This window comes from Elephantulus edwardii, unplaced genomic scaffold (assembly GCF_000299155.1).
Source record: "Elephantulus edwardii isolate Elephantulus edwardi_28Jun2011 unplaced genomic scaffold, EleEdw1.0 scaffold00061, whole genome shotgun sequence".
Lineage (NCBI taxonomy): Eukaryota > Metazoa > Chordata > Mammalia > Macroscelidea > Macroscelididae > Elephantulus > Elephantulus edwardii.
Window position 1 is genome coordinate 14,979,747 of NW_006399811.1, and position 21,510 is coordinate 15,001,256.

At 47.2% G+C, this 21,510-nt stretch overlaps 1 protein-coding gene across 1 annotated transcript in view; it reads right to left on the bottom strand.

The window, feature by feature from the left end:
* Nucleotides 1-21,510, bottom strand: part of NMNAT2 (nicotinamide nucleotide adenylyltransferase 2) — a 260,996-nt gene that overhangs the window by 32,219 nt on the left and 207,267 nt on the right. The window contains exons 2-7 of the mRNA XM_006887752.1: nucleotides 19,556-19,644; nucleotides 17,661-17,728; nucleotides 14,213-14,291; nucleotides 8,067-8,193; nucleotides 5,315-5,395; nucleotides 4,087-4,131 (exon numbers count right to left, since the gene is read on the bottom strand). Of these exons, the coding sequence (XP_006887814.1) occupies nucleotides 4,087-4,131; nucleotides 5,315-5,395; nucleotides 8,067-8,193; nucleotides 14,213-14,291; nucleotides 17,661-17,728; nucleotides 19,556-19,644 (489 nt within the window). The remainder of the gene's footprint in view (nucleotides 1-4,086; nucleotides 4,132-5,314; nucleotides 5,396-8,066; nucleotides 8,194-14,212; nucleotides 14,292-17,660; nucleotides 17,729-19,555; nucleotides 19,645-21,510) is intronic.

Here is a 21,510-nt window from a genome sequence, read left to right on the forward strand (position 1 = left end):
TCCCTCCCTCTCTCTTTCCCTCTCCCTCTCTTTCTCCCTTTTCTTCTCTCTCTCATTGCTACTGAACCAGAACTGTGTCACAGCTGACCCTGCCTTCAGAGGCTATAAATTTTGCCTAGGACGATATTGTCCATCTTTCCCCCTCAGAGAAGCTGGTGGATTCTAACCAGCCTCAGCTGGTGAGCCTCAGCCTTTGGGTTAGCAATGTAATTCCTCAAAAACTATGCTCCCAGGGCTCCCTGGTTTATGGTTTATGACTTTATCTTTAACCCTCAAGGCCTGGCAGAGTGACTGACACACAGTGGGTACTCAGGACATGCAAAAAAGGTGAAATTAATGGAAAAGTTCACACCAGAGTCCAAATATCTCTCCAGGAGCCCTCTGGATAGTATGGGTGGCCATGGTGGCTGTCAGAATCTCTGCTTTTGTGGCTATGGAGTCATCAGAGGAAATGCTCACTTGAGAGAGTGACACCTTCCCCATCTTCAAGGGGCTGTTTTTCATGGAATTGCCAACCTGAATGCCCACCTCAGAGAGATGAATTCAGACTGAGCACAGCTGAGAGGAGCAGCCTGGGGTCATTTCTAAGATCCTGTCCTTCCCCTCCCCCAGATTCAGAACCATCGACTGTTCCAGGTTCCTGTCCTGCTAAAAGGTTGGGGCTTTATATTTCTGATCGCCTAAAAATACAGTCGGGTGAGAACATCAGTATCCTCTACATCATTGTATCTCAGACAACATCATCCCTCAGGGAATGAGGGCAAATGGCTAGAAACAGATTTTTCATTTCACAACTGGGGTAAGGAAGTAGCAGAGGAAATGTTTCTAGCCTATAACACAACTGGCTGAAGGATAGAGATCAGGGATATGCGGAGCCATCCTATAATGAACAGAACAAGCCCTCATGACCAAGAATTGCTGGTAGCCTAGTGGTATGGAGTTGGGCTGCCAACACAAAGGCAGATGGTTTGAATTCACAAGCTGCTCCATGGAAGAAAGATGGGACATCTCCTCCCCCTTGAGATTTACAGCTCTGAAAACCCTTTGGAGGATCACCTATGAGTTGGTTTTGACTCAACAGCAAACAAGTGCAATCCTTAAAATAGCCATGAAAAGACTATATCTTTTTTATTAATTTTTTAAAAAAATTTTTATTATTATTAATTTTAATGAAAATTTACAGAGACTTTGGATTTCCATTCATTCATTGTTGCACTTTTCTCCCTGCCCACCTCCCCCCCTCCTCCCTGGTACATTCTTCTCTTTGAAAAGTAAAAGAAAAACTCTTTCATTGTTTTACAATCCCTCTCCTCCAGAGGTCCACTCCACTATGCAGCCTTCGTTCTGGACTCCTGTCATGACAATAATACCTAATCACATATCCCTTTTAAACGGTTTTTCCCTCATATGTTTCATTATTTATGCATTATTTATCCCATCTTTCTCAGTCTTCCCCAAACCCTGATGTCAATCCTGTTTTACAACTGTGGCACTATGCAATATCTGTCCTTTTGTGAGAAAAGGACTAACTTTTAGATTCCCAAACTATGGATATACTGCCTTGTCCAAATATAAGGAAGGATTTAAAAAAAAAATCAAAGCCTGGAGGGTTCATCTATTTTTTCCTTGTGAGACTCCAACAAATCTATTTGCCACGGACAAGAAGCCTTGGTTTAGTATTAGATACCATCTTTGGCCACTGGAGGGCAGCAGTGGTTTCTACTGGTTTATTGTGTGACTTTCATTTCCAACCTTCAAGCGTTTGGTCAGGGACAGTCTCAACGGTACGTCGAAATGGGGTCATGGATGTTAAGTGAGCCGGGAGAAAAGGACTTGTTCTTTCCCATAAAACACACAAAAGAATTTCAAAATAGGACCATGTGCTGCTGTGAAGCCTCCCAGAACTAGTGGTTTGGAGGCAAAGCAGCTTCCTCCATGACGCTGGCCTGCATTATCCCCGGGGTAACCCTCCGTGCTGGGTTGGCAGACAGATCTGCTAGCTCCACACACTCCCCTCCTATGAACCCCAGCTACGTGAAGCCCAAGTCCTGAGGCCCATCACAGCTCCTCATGTGCAAATAGGCTAACACAGGCCGTGTGCAATGGACCCTTCTTAGCTTCAACACACTGCTGCACTTGGCGCCATGCCTCTCACTGAACAGAATGAGTGAGGAAGGGGTCAGACAGCACCTCAGTGAAAGTGACAGGTGAGGAGTTGCTCACAACCCCCATTTTGTGTTATCTCATGGTGGGACTGGAAGCTAATTAAGACATACCGAAGACTATCACTGTTGTTGTTGCGTGCTATTGAGTTGGAACTGACTCAGAGCTGAGCCTGCTGTGGATTTTTGTAGGCTGTAAATCACACAGGAGGGGACTGTCCATATTTCATCCTTGGAGCAGCTGGTAGATTTGAACCACATGCCTTTGGGTTGGCAGTGTAACTCCTTGCCCACTAGGCCACCAGATTATCACTGCCTTTCACAAGTCATTGGGTGGTGCAAACAGTTAATGCATTTGGTCACTAACCGAAAGGATAGGGGTTCAAGTCCACCCAGTGGTACCTCAGAAGAAAAGTCTAGTGATGTATGTTCAAAAAGACAGTGATTGAGAGGCTCCTAGGTGTAAGATGGGCACCCTTCTCATGTGTGAGTGATTGAGAGGCTCCTAGGTGTAAGATGGGCACCCTTCTCATGTGTGATTTGCAGCCTCAGAAACTCAGTGAAGGACCAATTGTCAGTTTGTCCAACTTCTATGTACCATGAGAGAATGAAAGACGGAGCACATTTGCACTCTGACATTCATGGTGTTAACTCCACAGTAAGTACTTCTTGTGTTGTTTTTAAACCCCTCAAAAGGCTGTAGTGAGATGATATAAGTGAAAATGCAGGCACTGTGCATATGCTGACCAGCACTGCCCTGTCAGTCAGCAGCAGGGGGGTCTCTGAGTCAGGCAGGGAATACCCTAATGCTCAGGCACTGGGTGCTGGGAAGATGAACAAGCTCCCAGCCTGGTGGCCACAGTAGCTTCTTTCTGGAACAAGGAGAAAGTAGTATTCACTGGAGTGCAGTATAAAGGTCTAAAGGCTGTTCTCAACTCTATGGAAGAGACTGCCAGTGCAGGAAGTGGTTGTTGACCAGGAGTTGACCCTGTAGAGAAGTGGACACACAGGGTCTGCTTGGTGGCCTTGGCACTTAAACTCATCCTTGACTTCCAGAAGTTCTGGGGTTTTGGGACCAAGAGCTAAGTGCACATTCTCTCTGCACAGAAGAGCCCTGGTGACACCTAGTGCTAAACTGCTATAGAAAGGTTCAAACCCACCAGCACTCCATGGGAGAAAGACGTAAAGGCGGTTGTTGTTGTTGTTGCTGTTGTTATATGTCAGAACCAGCTCATAGTGGATCCTCCACTGGGTTTTCAGAAGCTGTAATCCACACAAGAGGACACTGCCCATCTTAAAACTATGGATTAGCTAGTGGATTCAAACTGCCTGCTTTGGGTTTGGTAATGCAACTCATTACCCACTAAGCCACCAGAGATGATACACATGGGAATCCTATGTGATAGTTTTGCTTTGTCCTCTGGAATTTCTATGAGCCAGAGTCTAGATCACAGTTAGTTTGATGTTGAGGAGCAACCAAGAAGCCTTGAGCCTTCCCAGCCCTCAAGGTGAGTCGGTTCAGCCTCGGCCAGGCTGCAGCCGAGAACCTGGAGGAAGCACCACCAGCTCTGTCCTCATCCCCCTTCAAACCTAAAACCTCTGATAATAAAGGCAGAGCAGTGCTTCTGACTCATGTGCAGCATCTGTGGGCAAGAGAAGGGTCTGCATCTGGCACCGAAATTTAACTTTCACGTTTTTAAAGGAGGGAGTGGAGGCTCTGAAGGGAAATTGGCCAATGGATTGTATCTCCTGGGAACTGGCTGAAGGCCAGAAAGGAAATGTTATAGGGACATGCCCAAGAATACGCTTTTAGCCTGGGAAAAGTTCTTCTTCTGAGAGCTGACCCTGCTGCAAACACAATCAGGATTTCCAAGTTTCTCCTTTCTCCCCACTCTCCCTCTAGGGTTCTCCCAGCCCCACTCACCAATCTCCTCATACCGCATCACTGTGCCCAGGTTGGCGTTCTCATCTAGGAAGAGAGCACACAGCAGGGTTAGGGAGCCTGCTTCCTGGTCCTTATGTGGTACCCCTGGGGCCGATGAGTACATCCTCCATGGGGTACTCAGGATGAGGGGAGTGAGGCAGAGGCTGAGCTCACCTTCCCACAACAGGGGGCCTCAGAAGAGGGAGCAGGGAGAGTGGAGAGGCAGCTGAAATGCATGCTCCAGGGGCAGGACTTTCCATTTCTGAGACTTTCAGGATTAGAGAAGCTTGTCGGGGGACCACAGGCACACAGATGTGAACACACACATAAACACAACCAGGTGTGCACGCTGAGTGTCTTCTTGTTCTTTGTCTTAGTGAGACACTTTATAGGATGCTTCTAGGGGACACTAAAGACTTAGCTTATACAAAAGATCTGTCACCCCTTTTCTTCCTGTCAACTTCAAAACCTAAGGTGAACGGTTTGGGGGTCACGGCAAGGTGACTGCATCTCCTTAGCCGTCACCTGGCTTACAAGACAAACAAACTGAGGAGGCTGAGAGGGTTTTTCGGCAAATGAAGCAGGAGCCACAGGTAGCTGTGAAAGGCTGGCTCTGTGCTCTCAGGGTGCAATGCCTGCATGCTGGGTGCACACAGAGGTGCCACTTTGATCCCAGGGATCCCTTCTTCCCCAAGCATCCTTTTCAGGCCCTTTTATAGATGCTTGAAATTGGAAATCTCAGAAATGGAAGAAAATAAGCCCAAAGAATCAGAGGAACGAGGTCTAGGCCTTGAGCTCTCCTGCGGAGCTGACTGGGGTTTGCAGGAGAAAGAGCACCATGGATCCAAAGTCCTCAGCTGTGCTGAGTCTTTGAAGAGCGGAGGAGAGTTCTCAAGCAGGAGTGCTGCCTCCCTCTAAAGGGAAGAGGGCCTCAGGGAGGACCCTGGGTCCCACTAGGATGAAGATGGGGTGAGCTGAGCTTGGAGGAGAAGAGAGGACCCTATCAGGTCTCTCAGGCAAACCAGGCAAGGTCGACAGCCCTCTGAACTCCCACCTCGCCTGGCACTGTAGCTCTGTTGATATTTGCATCTCCTGGCACCGTGGTTGCTCTATAAATAGTCATTCCATAGCAGGTGCTTCAGGAGTGTCTGCTGAATAGATGAAGGAGGAAAAGGTGGGGGGACCCCAAACAAAACAGGACTGAGAAAGAAGGTCTGTGCTCACTTACCCACAAACGTGAAGCGCTCCACAGGTGGGCGGACACAGCAGATCCGGCTTAGGCTCTCGCCTACCTTCCCCAAGATTTTGGCTGTGGGAGAGAGCAGAGGGTCAGACAGACAGACAGACAGACAGACAGGGTGAAAGCTACACGCACCTTACACTCATGCTCTGGGCGTCTGAGCCATTGAAAACAACAGGGAAGCCTTAGGGTGGGCAGGGGCTGCGATGTCAGGTGTTGTTGAGGTGACTCTGACTCACAGTGACCGCACGAAGAGCAGATGGAAACCCTGCCCTATCCTGTTCCATCTTCACAGTCTCTACTGTGTTCCAGCCCATAGTTGTAGCGGGGCTGAGCTCTGCTGACACTGCCATCAAATCGGAACCACCTCCTTGTTGACTCTCCATTGGGTTTTGGAGGCTGTAAACGGCACAGGAGAAGATTGCCTTTCTTTCTCCCATGGAACTGCTGGTGGATTTGAATCACCAGAGAGGCAAAGCGTTTCGGTTTACCAGGGCAACACCCTACAGACGGCACCAGCACAGTTCAGGGGCTGTGTGTTATGTTGACATTGTTGCGTGCCATGGAGTCGGAAAGAACCAGCTCATAGCTGACCCTCTAGTGGGTTTTCAGAGGCTGTAAATCACACAGAAGGAGATTGTCCATCTATCTCCCATGGAACAGCTGGCAGATTTAAACCTCATGCCTCAGGCTGACAGTTCAGCTTCTTACCCCCATGTCACCAGCATTCACTTAGGGGTCATGCGGTAGAAGATAAAGGGAAAAAAATGACAGCAAAAATCCCTTCTTCCAATTTAATCCAAGGCACATGCATTTTGAACGATAGGCTGGATTCTGTTTTCTTGTCATATTCTTTACATTGTAGGGAAAATAGGCACGCATATCAAGAAGAAAAGAACAAGCACCCATATTATTTCTTTTCTTCCCTTTTAAATGTTTTGCAGCCTGGTGGTACGGAGCTGCACTGCAACTGCAAAGGTATGCAAAAAAACCCTCAAATCCACCAGCTGCTCTGTGGGAGAAGGATGGGCAGTCTCCTTCTGTGCGTTTAAACTGCCTCTGAAAGCCCACTGGGGGCCAGTTATGGGTCAGTTCTGACTTGATGGTACTCAACAAGAATGTGTGTCCAACGTAGGCTGGATCATACAAAATCCCCACTGCTCTTGAGTGGATTCCAGCTTACAGAGACCCTATCAGAGAGCTGAGGAACTTCCCTAGGGTTTCAGAGATTAAAATCTTTTGGGAAGCAGATTGCCTCATCTTTTCAGAGTAGCTGGTAGATTTGAACTGTCAACCTCTCAGAAGCTGAGCACTGCACCACTACATCGCCAGGGCTCTCAGGTGGATCTTATTCTATATTGAAAGGGCATATATATCAAGTTGTTGTTGTTCTATTTCTCATATCACGAAGTTTGTCCTATCCATGTTCTCAGTCATTCCCACTGCTGAACAGTAAAACCCAGATTTCAGGGACTCAGCCTGTGGCGAAATACACGCTTGGAAACCATTCTTCTGGGCTCCGGCATTCCTTCTCATGCAGATGGTCTTTAGAATAATCAGGCTGAGGGCGATCTAGTTTTCAATTATCTCTCTGGGCATCAATTCAGAAAATGTTTCTCGCGTGTGCAGCTGAGCGCAAACTGGGAGCCTCTGGAGCTCTTTTTTTTTGTGAATCATCTTGTTTATGCTCAACCATATGATAACTTAGAGTCCAAGTTGGAAAAGTAGCATTCCTCTGCTGTGATCTGTCTTTTGGAATTGGCCTGAAAGGACATATGAGAAAGAACACGGACGTTGGAGCCAGAGAGTTGTCAATATGAATTGTGGCTCACACGTTTGAGCTGTAAGACCTTGGGCAAATCACTTACCTTCTCTGAATCTATTTCTTAACCATCAATGGGAACGTAAGTCTACATCACAGAATCACAGCAGTAAATAAGAAACGCTTCTGCACTGTGCGTCATGTGGGCACTGCAGTACTAGAGGTTCCATGAGGGCTGAGAGTCCCTGATTTCTCTTACCAGGCAGTGGTGGAGGTAGGGGTGCTCTGCAAAGCAATTGCCTGGGTTTAACTTCTGACCCTGCTGCTTCCTGCCTGTGTGATTTTGGGTGAGTGTTTTACCTTCCTGGAGGGGGTAGAGAAAAATGTCCCCTTTGGTATTTTTAATTCCTGTTGTTATGTGGTATCGAGTCAGAACTGACTGATAGCAGACACTCTTGTGGCTTTTCAGAGGCTTTATATCACATGGGAGGGGACTGTCCATCTTTCTCCCACAGAGCAGCTGGTCAATCCAAACTGCCTGCCTTTGGGTTGGCAGGACAACTCCTTACCCAGTAGGCCACCAGAGCTCCCAGTGAAGCCATTGAAGCACAGACGTGCAGACCAGTATCCCTCTCTCCCGGTTCTTCTCTCTGAAACTCAAACTCCCCTTTCTCCCCTCTTCCTTTACTTTTTCTTCCTTCTTTTACTCCCCTCACACTCCTGTCTCCCTCTCCCTGACTGTACCTATCCCTCTCTGAAGCTCTACAATCAAGGGTTTTCAAATGGATGTCCTTGGACCATCAGCAACAGTTCCACTTGAGAACTTGTTATAAATGCAAATTCTACCCAAGCTCCCTCTTTCTCAGAACTCAAGAAATCAGTAGAATTGTGGGAACAAGGCCCACCAACCTGAATCTGACCAAGCACCTCTCTTCGGTGACTCTCCTGCACGCTGGGGTTCTCCACCTTCTCCCTTACCTGCAGTGGGCTTGGCTGGCACGTTGCTGTTCTGGTAAATGGGCTGGGGAGTCTCATGTTGGGGCTGTCCGATCACGGGCGTCATGGAAGGTGTGTTGACGTTGGAGAGGATGCAGCCAGTCACTCGCTAGGGAAAGAGAAATTCAGATCGAGTTATTTTCCAAATGCTCATCTGTGTGTCCATCGTAATGAGGTCACCTAAGTGGAGGGAAAGGGCTGGGTGGGTGCAAGTTCCAGCTCCAGGATGTGGTCACTAGGCTATAGTGGAGGGAGGGAGGGCAGCCCAGTGGCAACAATGTGGGCCTTATTGTCAGGGCCCTATCTGACTGTGAGACCTTAGACAGTTACATAATCGTTTTTCAACCTGCTTTTCTGGGTGTGGACGGGTGTCATGAGTGAGCACACACAAAGTGTCCAGTGGAGGGACTGGCACAGGGCAGTGACTTACTAATGGATGCCAATGTGACCCTCTGAGGATCACGATTCCTGGCCTCCCTGCCTGCTTCCGGAGCCTCGAATAAGATAGTGTCTGTGGAAGAGCTCTGTGAGCTTGGGGAAGGTCACACACACATCACCACCTGCGGCCACTCGAGCACAAAGCTGACTCGGCAAGACAGCTGGTGCCGGGGAGAGTGCCGCGCGCGCTCGTGTCTCATGTCTCAGGCTGGTGGGGCAGGGGGTACAGAGGCGTGCCAAGACTTCTGTGCCTGCTCTTGCAGGAATGAGCATTCCAGGGCCCAAAGGACATCTCTGAGCATTATGTATAGTCTTATGTCATCTGGCCTGCTGCTGCTGACTCTTCTCAGACCCAGAACCAAGTCCCAGTGGAAGAACAGCTATGGGTCACAGAGAACCAGAGGACAAATGATCAGTCTTCTGCTTGTTCAAGCTCCTTTTTCAGACAACCTGTCTCACCCCTACTCGCCACACTTTCCGGACTGTGGTGTTCTGCTGTCACTGGGTGGGGTGATCTCTGAAGGTACCCCTTCCGCAGACCATCTCACGTGTAGAGTAGTAGAGAGTCCCTTGGAACTCAGGAAGAGTAAGCCTGTCATATCAATAATATTCCCAATGGGAGGCAACCATAACAGCACCCAGCCACATCTGGGGGGCCAGCTGGGCCGGCCATGACAGGGTTAGCCCGCTCCGTTGGCTTCTCTTCCCAACTGTGGCTGGTGGGGAGGAAGGGGCAATCTGCTTCCTTTTCATTTTCCTTTCAACTCCAGAAAAGAAAATACCACATTCCCATTTAACAGCTGGTTTGATAACTGAGGAAACTCATCCTTCCTCTTGCTGCATCATTAGTCCTATTCAACTTGTTCTAGGGAAGAAGAAAATAGAGGCCAGAGGCCCTCTGTGTGCTCTCACGCCCCCAGAGGCCTTTCCAAACACAATCCTGAGTCACCTATTAAGCCAAATGCCCACAGTTCATCAGTCTTACCCTGTGTGCCAGGAGCTCTGGCCTGACGTGAGGTACGGGGAGGCTACGAGCTATTAGGAGTCAGCTCTAAACCCTCACGCAAAGGCAGGGGGCCATCCTGTCATCCTGACCTACATTCTCCCTGAGCCTCTGGCTGTCATGACAACAGCTGCACTTCCTGGCTGAGCTTCCCTGGCCCACGCTCAACTGCCTGAGTGATGGAGTAATGGTTTTGGGAGGTCAGACACTGGATGGCAAAGCAAAGGTCAGCTGCCGGTAACCACTTGCCACCAAGTCATGGGAGACCCGCTTCATAGTACAGCTGTGCTCCACAGGGGTTTCAAGGGATAACTTTTCAGAAGTAGATCAGCAAGACTTTCTTCCAAAGTGCTTCTGGGTGAGGGTGAGGCTGAGGGTGCAGCACCCTGGCTTTACGCCTCGTACATCCAGGCTCAGGCACGCCTGCCAGTCCTTCTCCATCATGGGGTTGGAGGCCTCTTTGTTGTAAAGGCAGGTGCAGCAGCCGCTTAGGTTGAGCTGGAGCACCAGAGCTTGGATCTTTCTTTTCTCCTCCATCCTGACTCCTCTCTAACCCCACACAGACAACTCTTAGGACAATTTTTCATCTCATCTACATTCAAGAGGCCCCTCTTCTATCATGCCATTTTAAATTAAAGCCCATCTGAGGACAAGCCACAGTGTGCAACCCGAGCTGCCTCTCCCGGCTGGGCTTAAGCTTGTCTTTCTTTCTCCTTGTCTTCTCTATGTTGTTGTGCATTGTCAAGTCGGAGCCAGGGCAGAGCTGACCCTCTAGCAGGTTTTCAGAGGCAGTAAATAGCACAGGAGGAGACTGCCCATCCTTCTCCCATGGAGCAGGTGATAGATTGGAACCATGTACCCTTGGGGTTGCAGCGTAGCTTCTTACCTATACAGTCCTTAATCAGTCTCCTCCACGTCACCAACATAATTTTGGCCTTGGGAAGATGTAAGAGGGGAGGGGAGTTTGTGTGGTGGCCCAGCTTTTGAGTCAGACAGGGAGAGATTGGTTAGCTGATGTAGAGAGACTGTGCTTGTCATGTGGCTGGAGCTTGAGCCAAGGAACAGTGAGTGTGTGATGTGTGTGTGTGTGTGTGTGTGTGTGTGTGTGTGTGTGTGTTCATGTGCACCAGTCACTGATCCAGTCCACACACCCTTTCTGCTTGTAGGAGGGAAAAGGTAAGAGGTTGGCACGTGATGAAGGCCTCTCGCACAGCCTTCTAGCAAAATTCCATCAAAACTCAGCAAGCATCAGCAAGACCTGATCATGCTGGAACTGACCCAAGACCAGGAATTGAAACACTTGGCATTAATCAGAAGAATGAGGTTAGACAACTCACTCAAACTCTCTGAATCTATGTCTTTGTTCGTCAGAACAGCTGCCTTGTCCAGCAACACAAGTGGGTAAAAATACTATGGAGACTGTAAGATCTGGGGTGGTGGTGGTGGTTGTTAAGTGTCATAGAATTAAGTATGATTCAGAGAGACCTTATGACCAACAGATCTGATTCCTGTCCTATCCTATGCTATCCTCACCATCTCTAATACACTTGAGCCCTTGGTGCAGACACTGTAGCAATCCACTCCATGGGAGGGTCTACCTCTCTTTTGCTGACATTCCACCTTTCCAAGCATGATATCCTTTGCCAAGGATATCTCTTAGCAACATATCCAAAGTATGAGAGACAAAGATTCACCGTCTTTGCTTCCTAGGAGCACTCCAGCTGCACTCTCTCCAAGACATATCTGTTTGTTCTTTTGGCAGTTCATGGGATAGTCTATTCTCTTCTCCAACAGCACAACTCTAGGCGTCAATTCTTGTTCTTTCATCTTTATTCATTGTCCAGCTTTTAGGAGAATAGCAAATAATTGGGAGGAGGGACAAAAAGATCCTGGGTGGTAGTCATCAATGCTGCTCACCAGTATTGCAACTTAAGGGTGCACAGTAGGACTGGGCTTCTCTAGTCCCTTTGCAGAGTGGTCATGTGACTTGTTTGGGCCCCTAAATGCGAGTAGAAATAGCATGGATCGCTTGCAGGCAGAATCCTCAAAAACCAGATCACATTTCACCAAAGTCTTTTCTGCCTGCTGAGATAGTCAGAGAAACAGATGTTATGAAGAATCTTCTGTGTGACTAAGAAGAGTACTGTAGCCACAGCTGATTGTAGTATGAGAAACAAACTTGCTTTAAGACACTGAGATTGGAGGCTTACTTGTTACCAAAGCCTATTTTAGCCAGTCCTGACTGATACTCTTACACAGCAAGATGGGATTTCTCCTCTTATTACTGTTGGTGAAGCCAGCACAGGCAAGCAAGTCACATTAGCATCTTTTTAACAAGTAACCATATCCTGTAGTGTTGACTAATAGTTCCCAAAGAGCACAGAGCAGAACTGCTCCACATATAGTTCTCGATGTCTACATCCTTTCAAAAGCAGATCACCAGGCCTTGTTTTCAGGGTACCTCTGGATGGGTTCCCATCGCCAACCTTTCAGTTAGCAATGCAGCACTTGACAATTTGTACTACCCAGGGAATCCCCGGAGTCCTTTCAAGAGACTCTGGATGTGTGTGAAGAGTTCTGAAAATGGAGAGAAGGAAAGCCAGCTTTTTGGGTCCCATGGAGCAGAGAAATGGAATTGATAACTTAGCCGGAACGGTCTGGAGCCTGAATCTCCATGCCAATTACAACAAAGAACAGTTGCTTAGTTGCTGGAGTGTGAGGTGGTCAGGGGCTGCTGGAAGCACCCCAAGAAGATGATTCAGGCAGACTCTCTTAGCTATCTAGTGCTACTATAATAGAGATGCCACAGGCGGTAGGCCTTAACAAACAGACATTTATTCTCTTATAGTTTAGGAGGCTAGAAGTCCAAAGTCAGAGTGCCGGCCCTGGGAGAAGGAGTCCGTTACGGAGGAGGATTTCTGTCAGTTTTGGAGGAAGGTCCTTGTCTCCTTCAGCACCTGTAGGCCTGGCATTCCTTGAAGATTTCCATGTGTGAGATTAGTGACTCAAAAACAACAACAACAAACCAAAACCCTCACTGCCATTCACCGAATCATAGACCCTCCAGTGAGTTTTCAGAGGCTGTAAATTGGAAGGGGGGAGACTGTCCATCTTTCTCCTGCCTAGTGGCTGGTGGATTTGAACCACCTGTTTTTGGGTTGTTAGTGCAACTCCCTATTGCCTAGGTCACCAGAGTTCCCTATAATGGGAGTAAGGGGTGCCGTATTCCACCCTTAATCCTTTTACAACTCTGGTTGAGCAAATTCTGGTAAGTCATTATATAGCTTTCACATGATAGCATTACATACATATATTTTTGAGCAATGTAATTGTTTCTCTGACAATAAGAATACAGGTAGGATAAGGCTCACTCTGCATGAGAACATTCTGATTGTTGTTTGAGACTTGGGGAGGACACTGCATCCGAATCAATGAAGGTGAGGATTTACTGTTTCTTGCATTGGTTGTCAAAATCACTGCTTTTTGCCTTGCCCCCATGGGTAAGGATAGGCTAGCACCAGTCAGCAGTGGTGTTTTCTTCACCCTCTATCTAACCACTGCAGCTGGCTGTATGGAGCCCGTCCAAACCTGGCAACCAGCAGTCAGGCTCTGCCGACAGGCTGCAGCCTCCAGACCCAGACAGGATACAGCGGAAGTTGTGAATTCTCACCCAATGTGCTCACTGAACATTCACTGTCTGGATAAGTTGGCTCCCATCTCTGTGCTTCCTTTCACCATTAATAAAGCAGAGGTCAGCACACCATGTGCCTCCAGGGCTCACGTGGGTGGGTGAGTAGCAGTGACTGAGCCATGACTGAGGACCTGAATGAAGCTTCATTAGTCGCATCCTCAGGCCACAGTAGGAAGACTGGCTGGTCCCACAGTAGGTGGGAGGGCCTGGCTGCTCGCACCTCCCCTGAGTGCTCCGCTCTTCTCTTGCCTTTCCTTGCCTAGTGTTGTCCTCTCTTTGCTTTCTGGAGACCTAAGTTCATAGCCTCTTTGATCCCACCTTGAACTTGCTGCCAAAAGAGAAAAGCTCCCCAGTTCATATCCAGCAGCAATGAACAAAGATGAAGAAGTAGACTTGAGGCCTGTGAATTGTGGTTTTGGAGAAGAGTGCTGAACATCACATGGACTTTCAAAAGAACAAACAAGTCTATCTTGGAGGAAATGCAACCAGGGTGCTTCTTAGAGGCAAGGATTGTAAAACTTCATCTCACACACTTTGGGCATGTTGTCAGAAGGTGCCAGCCCTTAGAAAAAGATATCATGCTGGAAAAGCATTAGGTCAGCAAAAGAGAGGAAGGTGGATTGACCCAATGACTGTCCCAATGGGGTGGAGTGTGGTGGAGGTCGTGAGGATAGGGCAGGACAGGGCGAGGTGAAGATCCAGCACTCATAGGTACCTAAAAGCAACAGCAAACCTGTGTCCTCCTTTATCCCACCTTGAACTTGCCACCTCAAAGGAAAATACCAGCTGGGAAGCTATGCTGAGAGAGGAGGCAGGGAGCAGCCTCGATGTTGTGAAGGTTTCCTGACTCCCAGCCCTCCTTCCTCAGTGCTGGCCGAGGGCTGGCCCTCCACAGCTGGCTGAGAAACCAGGTCAGTAGGCCAGCAGCCTCCTTTTCAGGTGCGGCCTGGCTCTGCAGAGGCCCAGCCCCTCCTGCTTCGCCACAGCTCTGCTCACCTTCATAAGGTCCCGATGATGCTCCAGCACGCTGCAGGTCGTCTGCCAGGTGTCCTGATAGCACTCCCACGGGTCTACCCTGAACACAACCACAAAGACATTTCCTTTGGTTTCCATCCTCGGACTCTCTTTTCTTACCACAAGCCCAGAGCTCAGGAGCCCAGGAGACCTGCTCAGACTGTGTGCTTTCACTTTGATTCAGATAAAACATAGGTGTGAAATGCCTGAGGATCCTCTGTTTTCTCCTCTGTAAAATGAGAGGCACTGGGCAGAGGTTTGTAAGCCTGGATGGTGGCATTCATCTGCCTGGGCTTAATCCCAGCTCCAGCACTTTGCAACTTCTTGACTTTAAAAAAAGTTAGATGAGCACTCAGAGCATGAGTAATTATCTTACAAAGTTTGATTCAATTAATTGCCACTGAGGGGGAGCCCATTCACAGCTGACACTCCAGTAGGTTTCAAAACGGCACTGAAGGGGATTGACCATCTTTCTCCCTCAGAGCAGTGGGTGGATCCGAAGCAGAAAGGGTCAGAAAGCATATGTAAGGTGTTTGGTATAGTGTCTGGATCTTATTCTGACCTGCAAAATGGGAATTCTCTGGATACTAAAGGATTTTTTTTTTTAACGGTTAAATGAGCCAAGTCTTCCTCAGGTGGTGACTGTCTCCTTCCCAGGCGGCCTCCTGCTGCCTCCATGTGTAGTGGGGCATCTTGTGGGCAGGAAGTGAGGGGAGGCCAGACAAGCCCTGCCACACACTGTTGTCAAGTGAACAGGGGTGCAGTCTCAGGCTGATGCAGCACTTGCGCTTAATTGCCAGCTTAATGAGCTGCTAAATTGGGAAGTTTCTCAAACATTTTCTTAGCAGTTGAGCATTCTCTGCCCACCCCTCCCTCCCTCACCATGCCCCACCCGGCCCTGGGAAGATGCACTGAAAGTTCTCAGATGAAATCTCACCAATTGAAAACCTTTAGGGAGCCAGTTTACGCTCAGCCAGACACCCTCAAACTCCTGATGTCCCCGCCCTAGCCAGAAGCACACATTCTTGGGAAGAAGTGCAGACCTCCGACCTTGCTAAACAGGGCTCAGTCCAACTTCCCATCCCAATTCCTACAGCTTTCAGCATCTCTCTCTCTCTCTCTCTCTCCTCTCTCTCTCTCCTCTTTCTCCTCTCTCCCCCCTCCCCCCTCCCCTTCCCCTCCCCTCCCTTTCTCCTTCCCTTCCCCTCACCTTCTCCTCCCCTTCCCTCCCCTCCTCTCCCTTCCCTTTCCCTCTTCCCTCCCTTTCCCTATCCCCTCCCCTCCTCTCCTCTTTCTTCTCCTCTCTCTCTCCTCTTTCTCTCTTCTGTCTGTCTCTCATTGCAGTTGATCTGGAACAAACTCATTGCTGACCCTCCAGAGGGTTTTCTGAGGCTAATGCTTTGCACGAGAGGAGACTGTCCATCTTTCTCCCAAGGAGCGGCTGGTGGGTTCAAACCATGGGAGAGGCTTGGCCTGTGGGTCAGCAGGGCAACTCTCTAAAGGGTATAAAACCAGAGCTCCCTTGCGTCTCCTAGTGATTTCAGTTCTTCAAATCCTACCCATTCCCAGTGCCTGGGGCAGTGTGGTAAATGTGTCAGATGCTAACTGAAAGGTCAGGGCCTGGAATCCACCAGCCTCTCCAAGGGAGAAGAATGAAGTTGTCTCCTTCCATAAAGAATTAGATCCTCGGAAACTACTCTGTCCTACAGGGACTCAGAATCCACTCAATGGCAGTTTGTTTCTATTTGTTTTGGTTTGCTGAGGTTAGAGTGGTGAGGGCAGGCAGTGGGTGGATGAATTAGGAAGTTCCTCTGATCACATCCACGCAGTATCCTCCTGCTAAGAGTTTTCACTGAGGGCCTGATTTCCCTCCAGTAGCTCACAAGTGACAAAGGACCAGTTTCTAATGCCATTGTGGCCACAAGTGTGTCATTCTCACAATCATTGATGTTTCTGGGCTGGTTTCTCCCCTGAGAAAGGCGAATCTCTCCCCCCCTAACTAATCTATATCTAGGGAGTATGAGAAAGTCTAGAAAGGCCTGAGCTTCTCATACAAGTCCCTGCTCACAGCCTAGGATCGCTGGACAATTATTACTGCCTCTTCCCTTAACTGTCTCCATCCCTCCCACCCTGCCTCTTCCCAGAGAACTCAGCTTCCCTCCTCTGAGGTCAGCTTCTTCCTGTCATTCTCCCCCTCATGCAGAAACCTCCAGGTACTGCTTATTTTTCCACAGGGGGAAATTATAGCACAAATGGTGTGCCATTATTTAAAAAAAAAATCAGCACCATTTTCTCATGCAAATTATGACTGTAGGAACTTTGGGGAACATAATTAGCATAATTAGTGGAAGCTTGCCTTAATTACACTGCAGGCTCAGTGGATCACCCTGTCTGCCTTCTTAGGGATGGGACTATGTCTGGCAGGGAGGGCAGAGTGCAGGAAAGGGTAGTGCTGTCTGCCTGCACCTCTGTTTGGGGATCAATGGGGGACTGCCAGCGATTTAAGACTGAGAAAGAGTCAAAACCAGGCAGTGGGAACGATGGCAGAGGCATTTCTGATTTCTGACCATGCCTCACCACAAACCCAGCAAATCACCCAAGACTCCACGGTGCCAAAACAGAACACGCACATCCTTCTTGAGTTTGCTGAGTTCTATGCTGTGTGAGGTGCTGTGGAGTCCATTGTGATGCATAGCGGTCCTCACACAGGGTAGTTCTTTAAAGCAAGGAACTCTACTGGCATAGTGCATTATGTGTTGCTCTGCAATGAAAAGATCAGCAGTTCAAACTCACTAGCTGCTCCAATAGAAGAAAGTAGATAGCAATCTTCTCCTTTAAAGATTTATAGTCTCAGAGACTGATGGAGAATCACTATGAGTCAGAGTTGACTCAATGGGATTAACTTTGAGGTTAATCTTTAAGGGAGCAGATTTCCAGGTCTTTCTGTCTTTCTTCAGCAGAGCTGTTGGGTGGGTTTGAACCACCAACCTCTTGGTTAATAGCTGAGTGTTTAAACATTGAACCATTAAATCTGTTTTTTTTGGTTAAAGAGCTCAATGATTCAGTGGCTAAAAGTTTGGTTTTTAAACTAAAGGTTGGTGATTTGAACCCAGCAGCTGGTCCACAGGAGAAACAAGGGCAGTCTCCGTCCACAAAGACTCACAGCCTAGGAAACCCTACAGGTCCATTCCACTCCTTTATTTAGGAGTGCTATGAGTTGGAATCAACTCAACAGCAATGAGATTGTTTTGTTTTATAGGTTCATTAAAAATAGAGTTAGCAGCTGCCACTCCCAAAGGGCTCTCCTTACACCTTCTCAACATGCTATTGATTGCTATTGAGACTCTCCTACCTTCCCACTGCACAACCAGTAAGAGTCAGTGCCACCCATTGCATCCCCACTGTCTTGGCATCGCCAGGCCAGGCCTACCTGATCCAGTCAGAATTCTGGACTGCCAGCTGACACATGATGAGACGATGCCGGCTCGACACAAGGCCCTGGAAGACAACAGAAGGACCATTAGCAGACATTCTCGGCTCCTCACAGAGTCTCTCAAATACAGCCCAAGTCAGCCCACTATAAAAACACGGCCAATTTTCAGTGATGAGATTCCCTCACACTAAAGGGCTGCGACCACTTTGATTATGTATCTGCCACACAGATGGGCAGAGGGGCAAGAAGGAATAATGAGAATGTGGATTATGCCCCTCTCAACATGGCCAACAGATGATTCTCCATTGATGAAGCTCCCAGTGTGTGCCCATATATCAGATGCAGGAGGGTACAAATGGCTAACATGCTTAGCTGCTAATTGAAAGTTTAGAGGTGCAAGACCACTCAGAAGCATCTCAGGAGAAAGGTCTGGATGTATATTTCCAAAAAAATCAGCCATTGAAAATCCTGTGGAACTTGGTTCTACCTTGAAACACATGGGGTTGCCTACACATCAACTAGTTTTTTAATAAATATGTGCTGGCCATAGACAAAACTTAACTCAGCAAATACTGTCTTGTCTGGCTCAACCTGGAGGCCTTGGTGACTCACCTCTGAGCCTATTAGTTGGTATCTATGGGAGGAAGATTGGATGACTAGTAGAATTTTGAGAATTTTCTGGGACATGTGGTAGGAAGGGAAAGGTAGGTAAGTGAGTTTTAAATAAAATGGCAAGAGGCATAGAGTTTATTTTCTCTCTTAAAATCTTGGGGAAGAATTACTTAGTGCAGTCCAACCCACAATCAGTAGCCAATCTGGCCCTTGTGTCAGCGTGGTTGGTGTGCCGCCTCCTCTTTTAAGGAGCTCCCATGGAGGACAGTGCTGGAAGCAGATGTCTCCTTCAGGGCAGGTGTTGACGCTTGGTCGTTTCAGCTTCAGCCCTAACTAACATCTATTCTGGTGAATCCAGAGCTGGGAAGGGTGGGGCTGTGTTACACTGGAGTAGCTATCAAGTTGGAGAATCCTAGCGAAGGCAGGGAATGAACCGGTTCCACCCTGCTGAAAGTTTGCACAAATCACATCAGAAGCTACACTTGAACAAGATCCTTATATGATTCTCACACATTGGCACAACTTATAGCAGGTTCCATTCCAGACCACCACAACAAAGTCAAAGTCTCAACAAAGCAAATCCTGAGATTTATTTGGTTTCCCAATGCATTTAAAAATTATGTTCAGATGTATATAGCATTTGGAAAGCCAATGGAAGGCTACTATGAATTATAATCTACCTCTCGGTAGTGAATTAGACTTTTAAAGCAGTCTATTGAGGAAGTTCTGGTGGCGTGGAGTGTTAGGTGTTGCATCCCTGGCACAAATACCAGCTTTTCGACTCCACCAGCTTCACTAGAGACTAAGATGGGCAGAATCTTCCCACAAAGCTTTGAGAACCCAAAGTAAGGCCGTTATTAGAACCTACTTAATGGCAGTGTGTGAGTAGACTGGTAAACATCCAATGACAGCATTATGACAAAAGTTTGAAATATTGAGAAATACCAATACGTGACGACACAGAGACATGAAGTAGGTAAATGGTTTTGGAAAGCATGGCTCAGGAGACTAGCTCAAGCAGGGGTTTTCACAAACCTCCAATTCATAAGAAAGAACTAAATAAAAACAGAATACCCCCAAATATCTGTGAAGCACAGTAAGCCAGAGCACAATATATTGAGGTATGTTTGTATACATAAGCATCACCGAAGGAATTGGCGAGAATCAGTTGTTAGAATCTTGTTAAAATGGATACCGTAATGCAGTGCACTCGGGATGCAACAGAATGAAGCTATTTGAAACTCTGGCTAAAGGTTGAGAGGAGCAGAAAAGGAACGCACCTGTTTTCCATAGGAGTCGTGGACAGGAGAGACAATGCCACCAATCACAATAAACCTTCCAGTCTTGTGCAGATAATCTCTGGCTCTTTCTAATGAAGAAAAGAAAGCCATATATTATAAGAGGAGAGGTGTGGATGAAAGGTGATAATTGAAATCAGTGAGTTCAGTTCTGTACGACTCAAATTTCCTTCCCATCTTGCCTGCCTTTTTAAATAAAAAGTGCCAACTTTCAAAGCATAGCATTAGAGACTCAAAAGGTTATGGAGTCGTATTGCAGCCTCCAAAGCAAAAAGATTTAGAAGTCGTCAGGGTGATTAAGCCAGTTTTAAAAATCCTTTGTTGGACAAGCCCTCTGAGTGCTTATGACAAGCATCTCATTAAGGGTCCTTAGAGCTAAAGGATTGGAATTACTGCTGGTATCACTCACAGAAATGCCAGCGTGGAGGACTAAATTGTTTAAAGCCTCTTTAAAATATGAAAGGTGTGTTGATTGCCTCATCTAGTTAATCAGAAGGAAACAAACAAACAAACAAACCAAAAAACAACTCACCAAAACAAATTTTTTAAAGGCCTTGCATATGCTTAAGGAGAATAACAATAAGATTAGAAAACCACCACATTTCAGGTTAAGAAACCATCACATATCTGGTTAAGAAATATTCTGCCAGAGTAGTTTTTTTGCCTTGAAAAGTCATGTGATGTTGTCTGTCCATATTTACTGGACAGGCTCAGTTCCATTTTCAGGAGAAAGTCCAGTGAGGGGCTGGAAAATTTTACATCCAAGAAGATTCATTGTACAGTTCCCACCAGGGCCTGGGATTGTCCCAGTGAGGAAATCTGGAAGGGTTTTACATATGAGGAAATTTAGAAAGTAAGGAACGCCTGGGCATCAAGGAAATCTGTGTAGTTTACAAGCAAAGATCCAGGATTACCTAGGTCTTTCATTTTTTTAAATTATTTTATTTTATTTTATTATGGTATGTGTGTGTGTGTGTGTACCATCAAATCAGATCTGACTGGTACAGGAGGAGATTGTTCCTCCTTCTCCAGCAGAGCATCTGGTGGATTTGAACCATGCACTTCTGGGATTGCAGTACAGCTTCTAGTACTAGTACCTAGCTCTTAAGACTTAAAAACAACCTTAACTACTTTCCATATTGCCTTTCTCCCCCACAAGGTGAAATCACTTAGACCTTAAAAAAATGTAACAGATACACTTAAAATTTTCAAGCTCAGTGTTAGATTTGGAGGAAAATTGACCAGATAGGACTCTGGTGGCCTTTTCTGCATGGAGTTTGTCCTGCTAACTTTTTAAAGGCTGTGCCTCTCTTCACTTCAAATCTACCCATGGCTCCACAAGAGGAAGACAGGCAGGTGCCTCCTAAGTGATTTTAAGCTTTAGAAACCCAAGGGGAGGGCCAGCGATAACAGCAGTGAGTTTGAATTTGTAAACCCACTTACTTCCCCCTTGGCCCTATTATTAACATCTCGCATTAGTGCGGTAGATTTGTCATAATTAATGAACCAATATTAGTACTTTAGATTAACTATACAGGTTACACTAGAACTCACTCTTGGTGTAGTAGAGACCTACTGTGTGCTTTGGCAAACATATAAAGTCATTATACCATGATAGCATCACATAGAATCATGTAACTGCCCTAAACATCCTTAGTGTTCTACCAGTTCACCAACTGAACTCCTGGGAACCATTGACCTTTTAGCTCTCTAGAGAGTTTGTCTTGTCTCACATGAACATATACAAAAGAGATTGTGAAGATGGTACAGGATCAGATAGGGTTTCGTCCCATTGGACATAGGGCTGCTAGGAGTAGGAGCCAACTTGATGGTGTCTAATAATAACACCATAATTTCTTTGTAGTATAAGTGTTGTTGTTGTTATTGTTGTTATGTGCCGTCGAGTCGTTTGCAACTCATAGTGACCCTAGGCACAA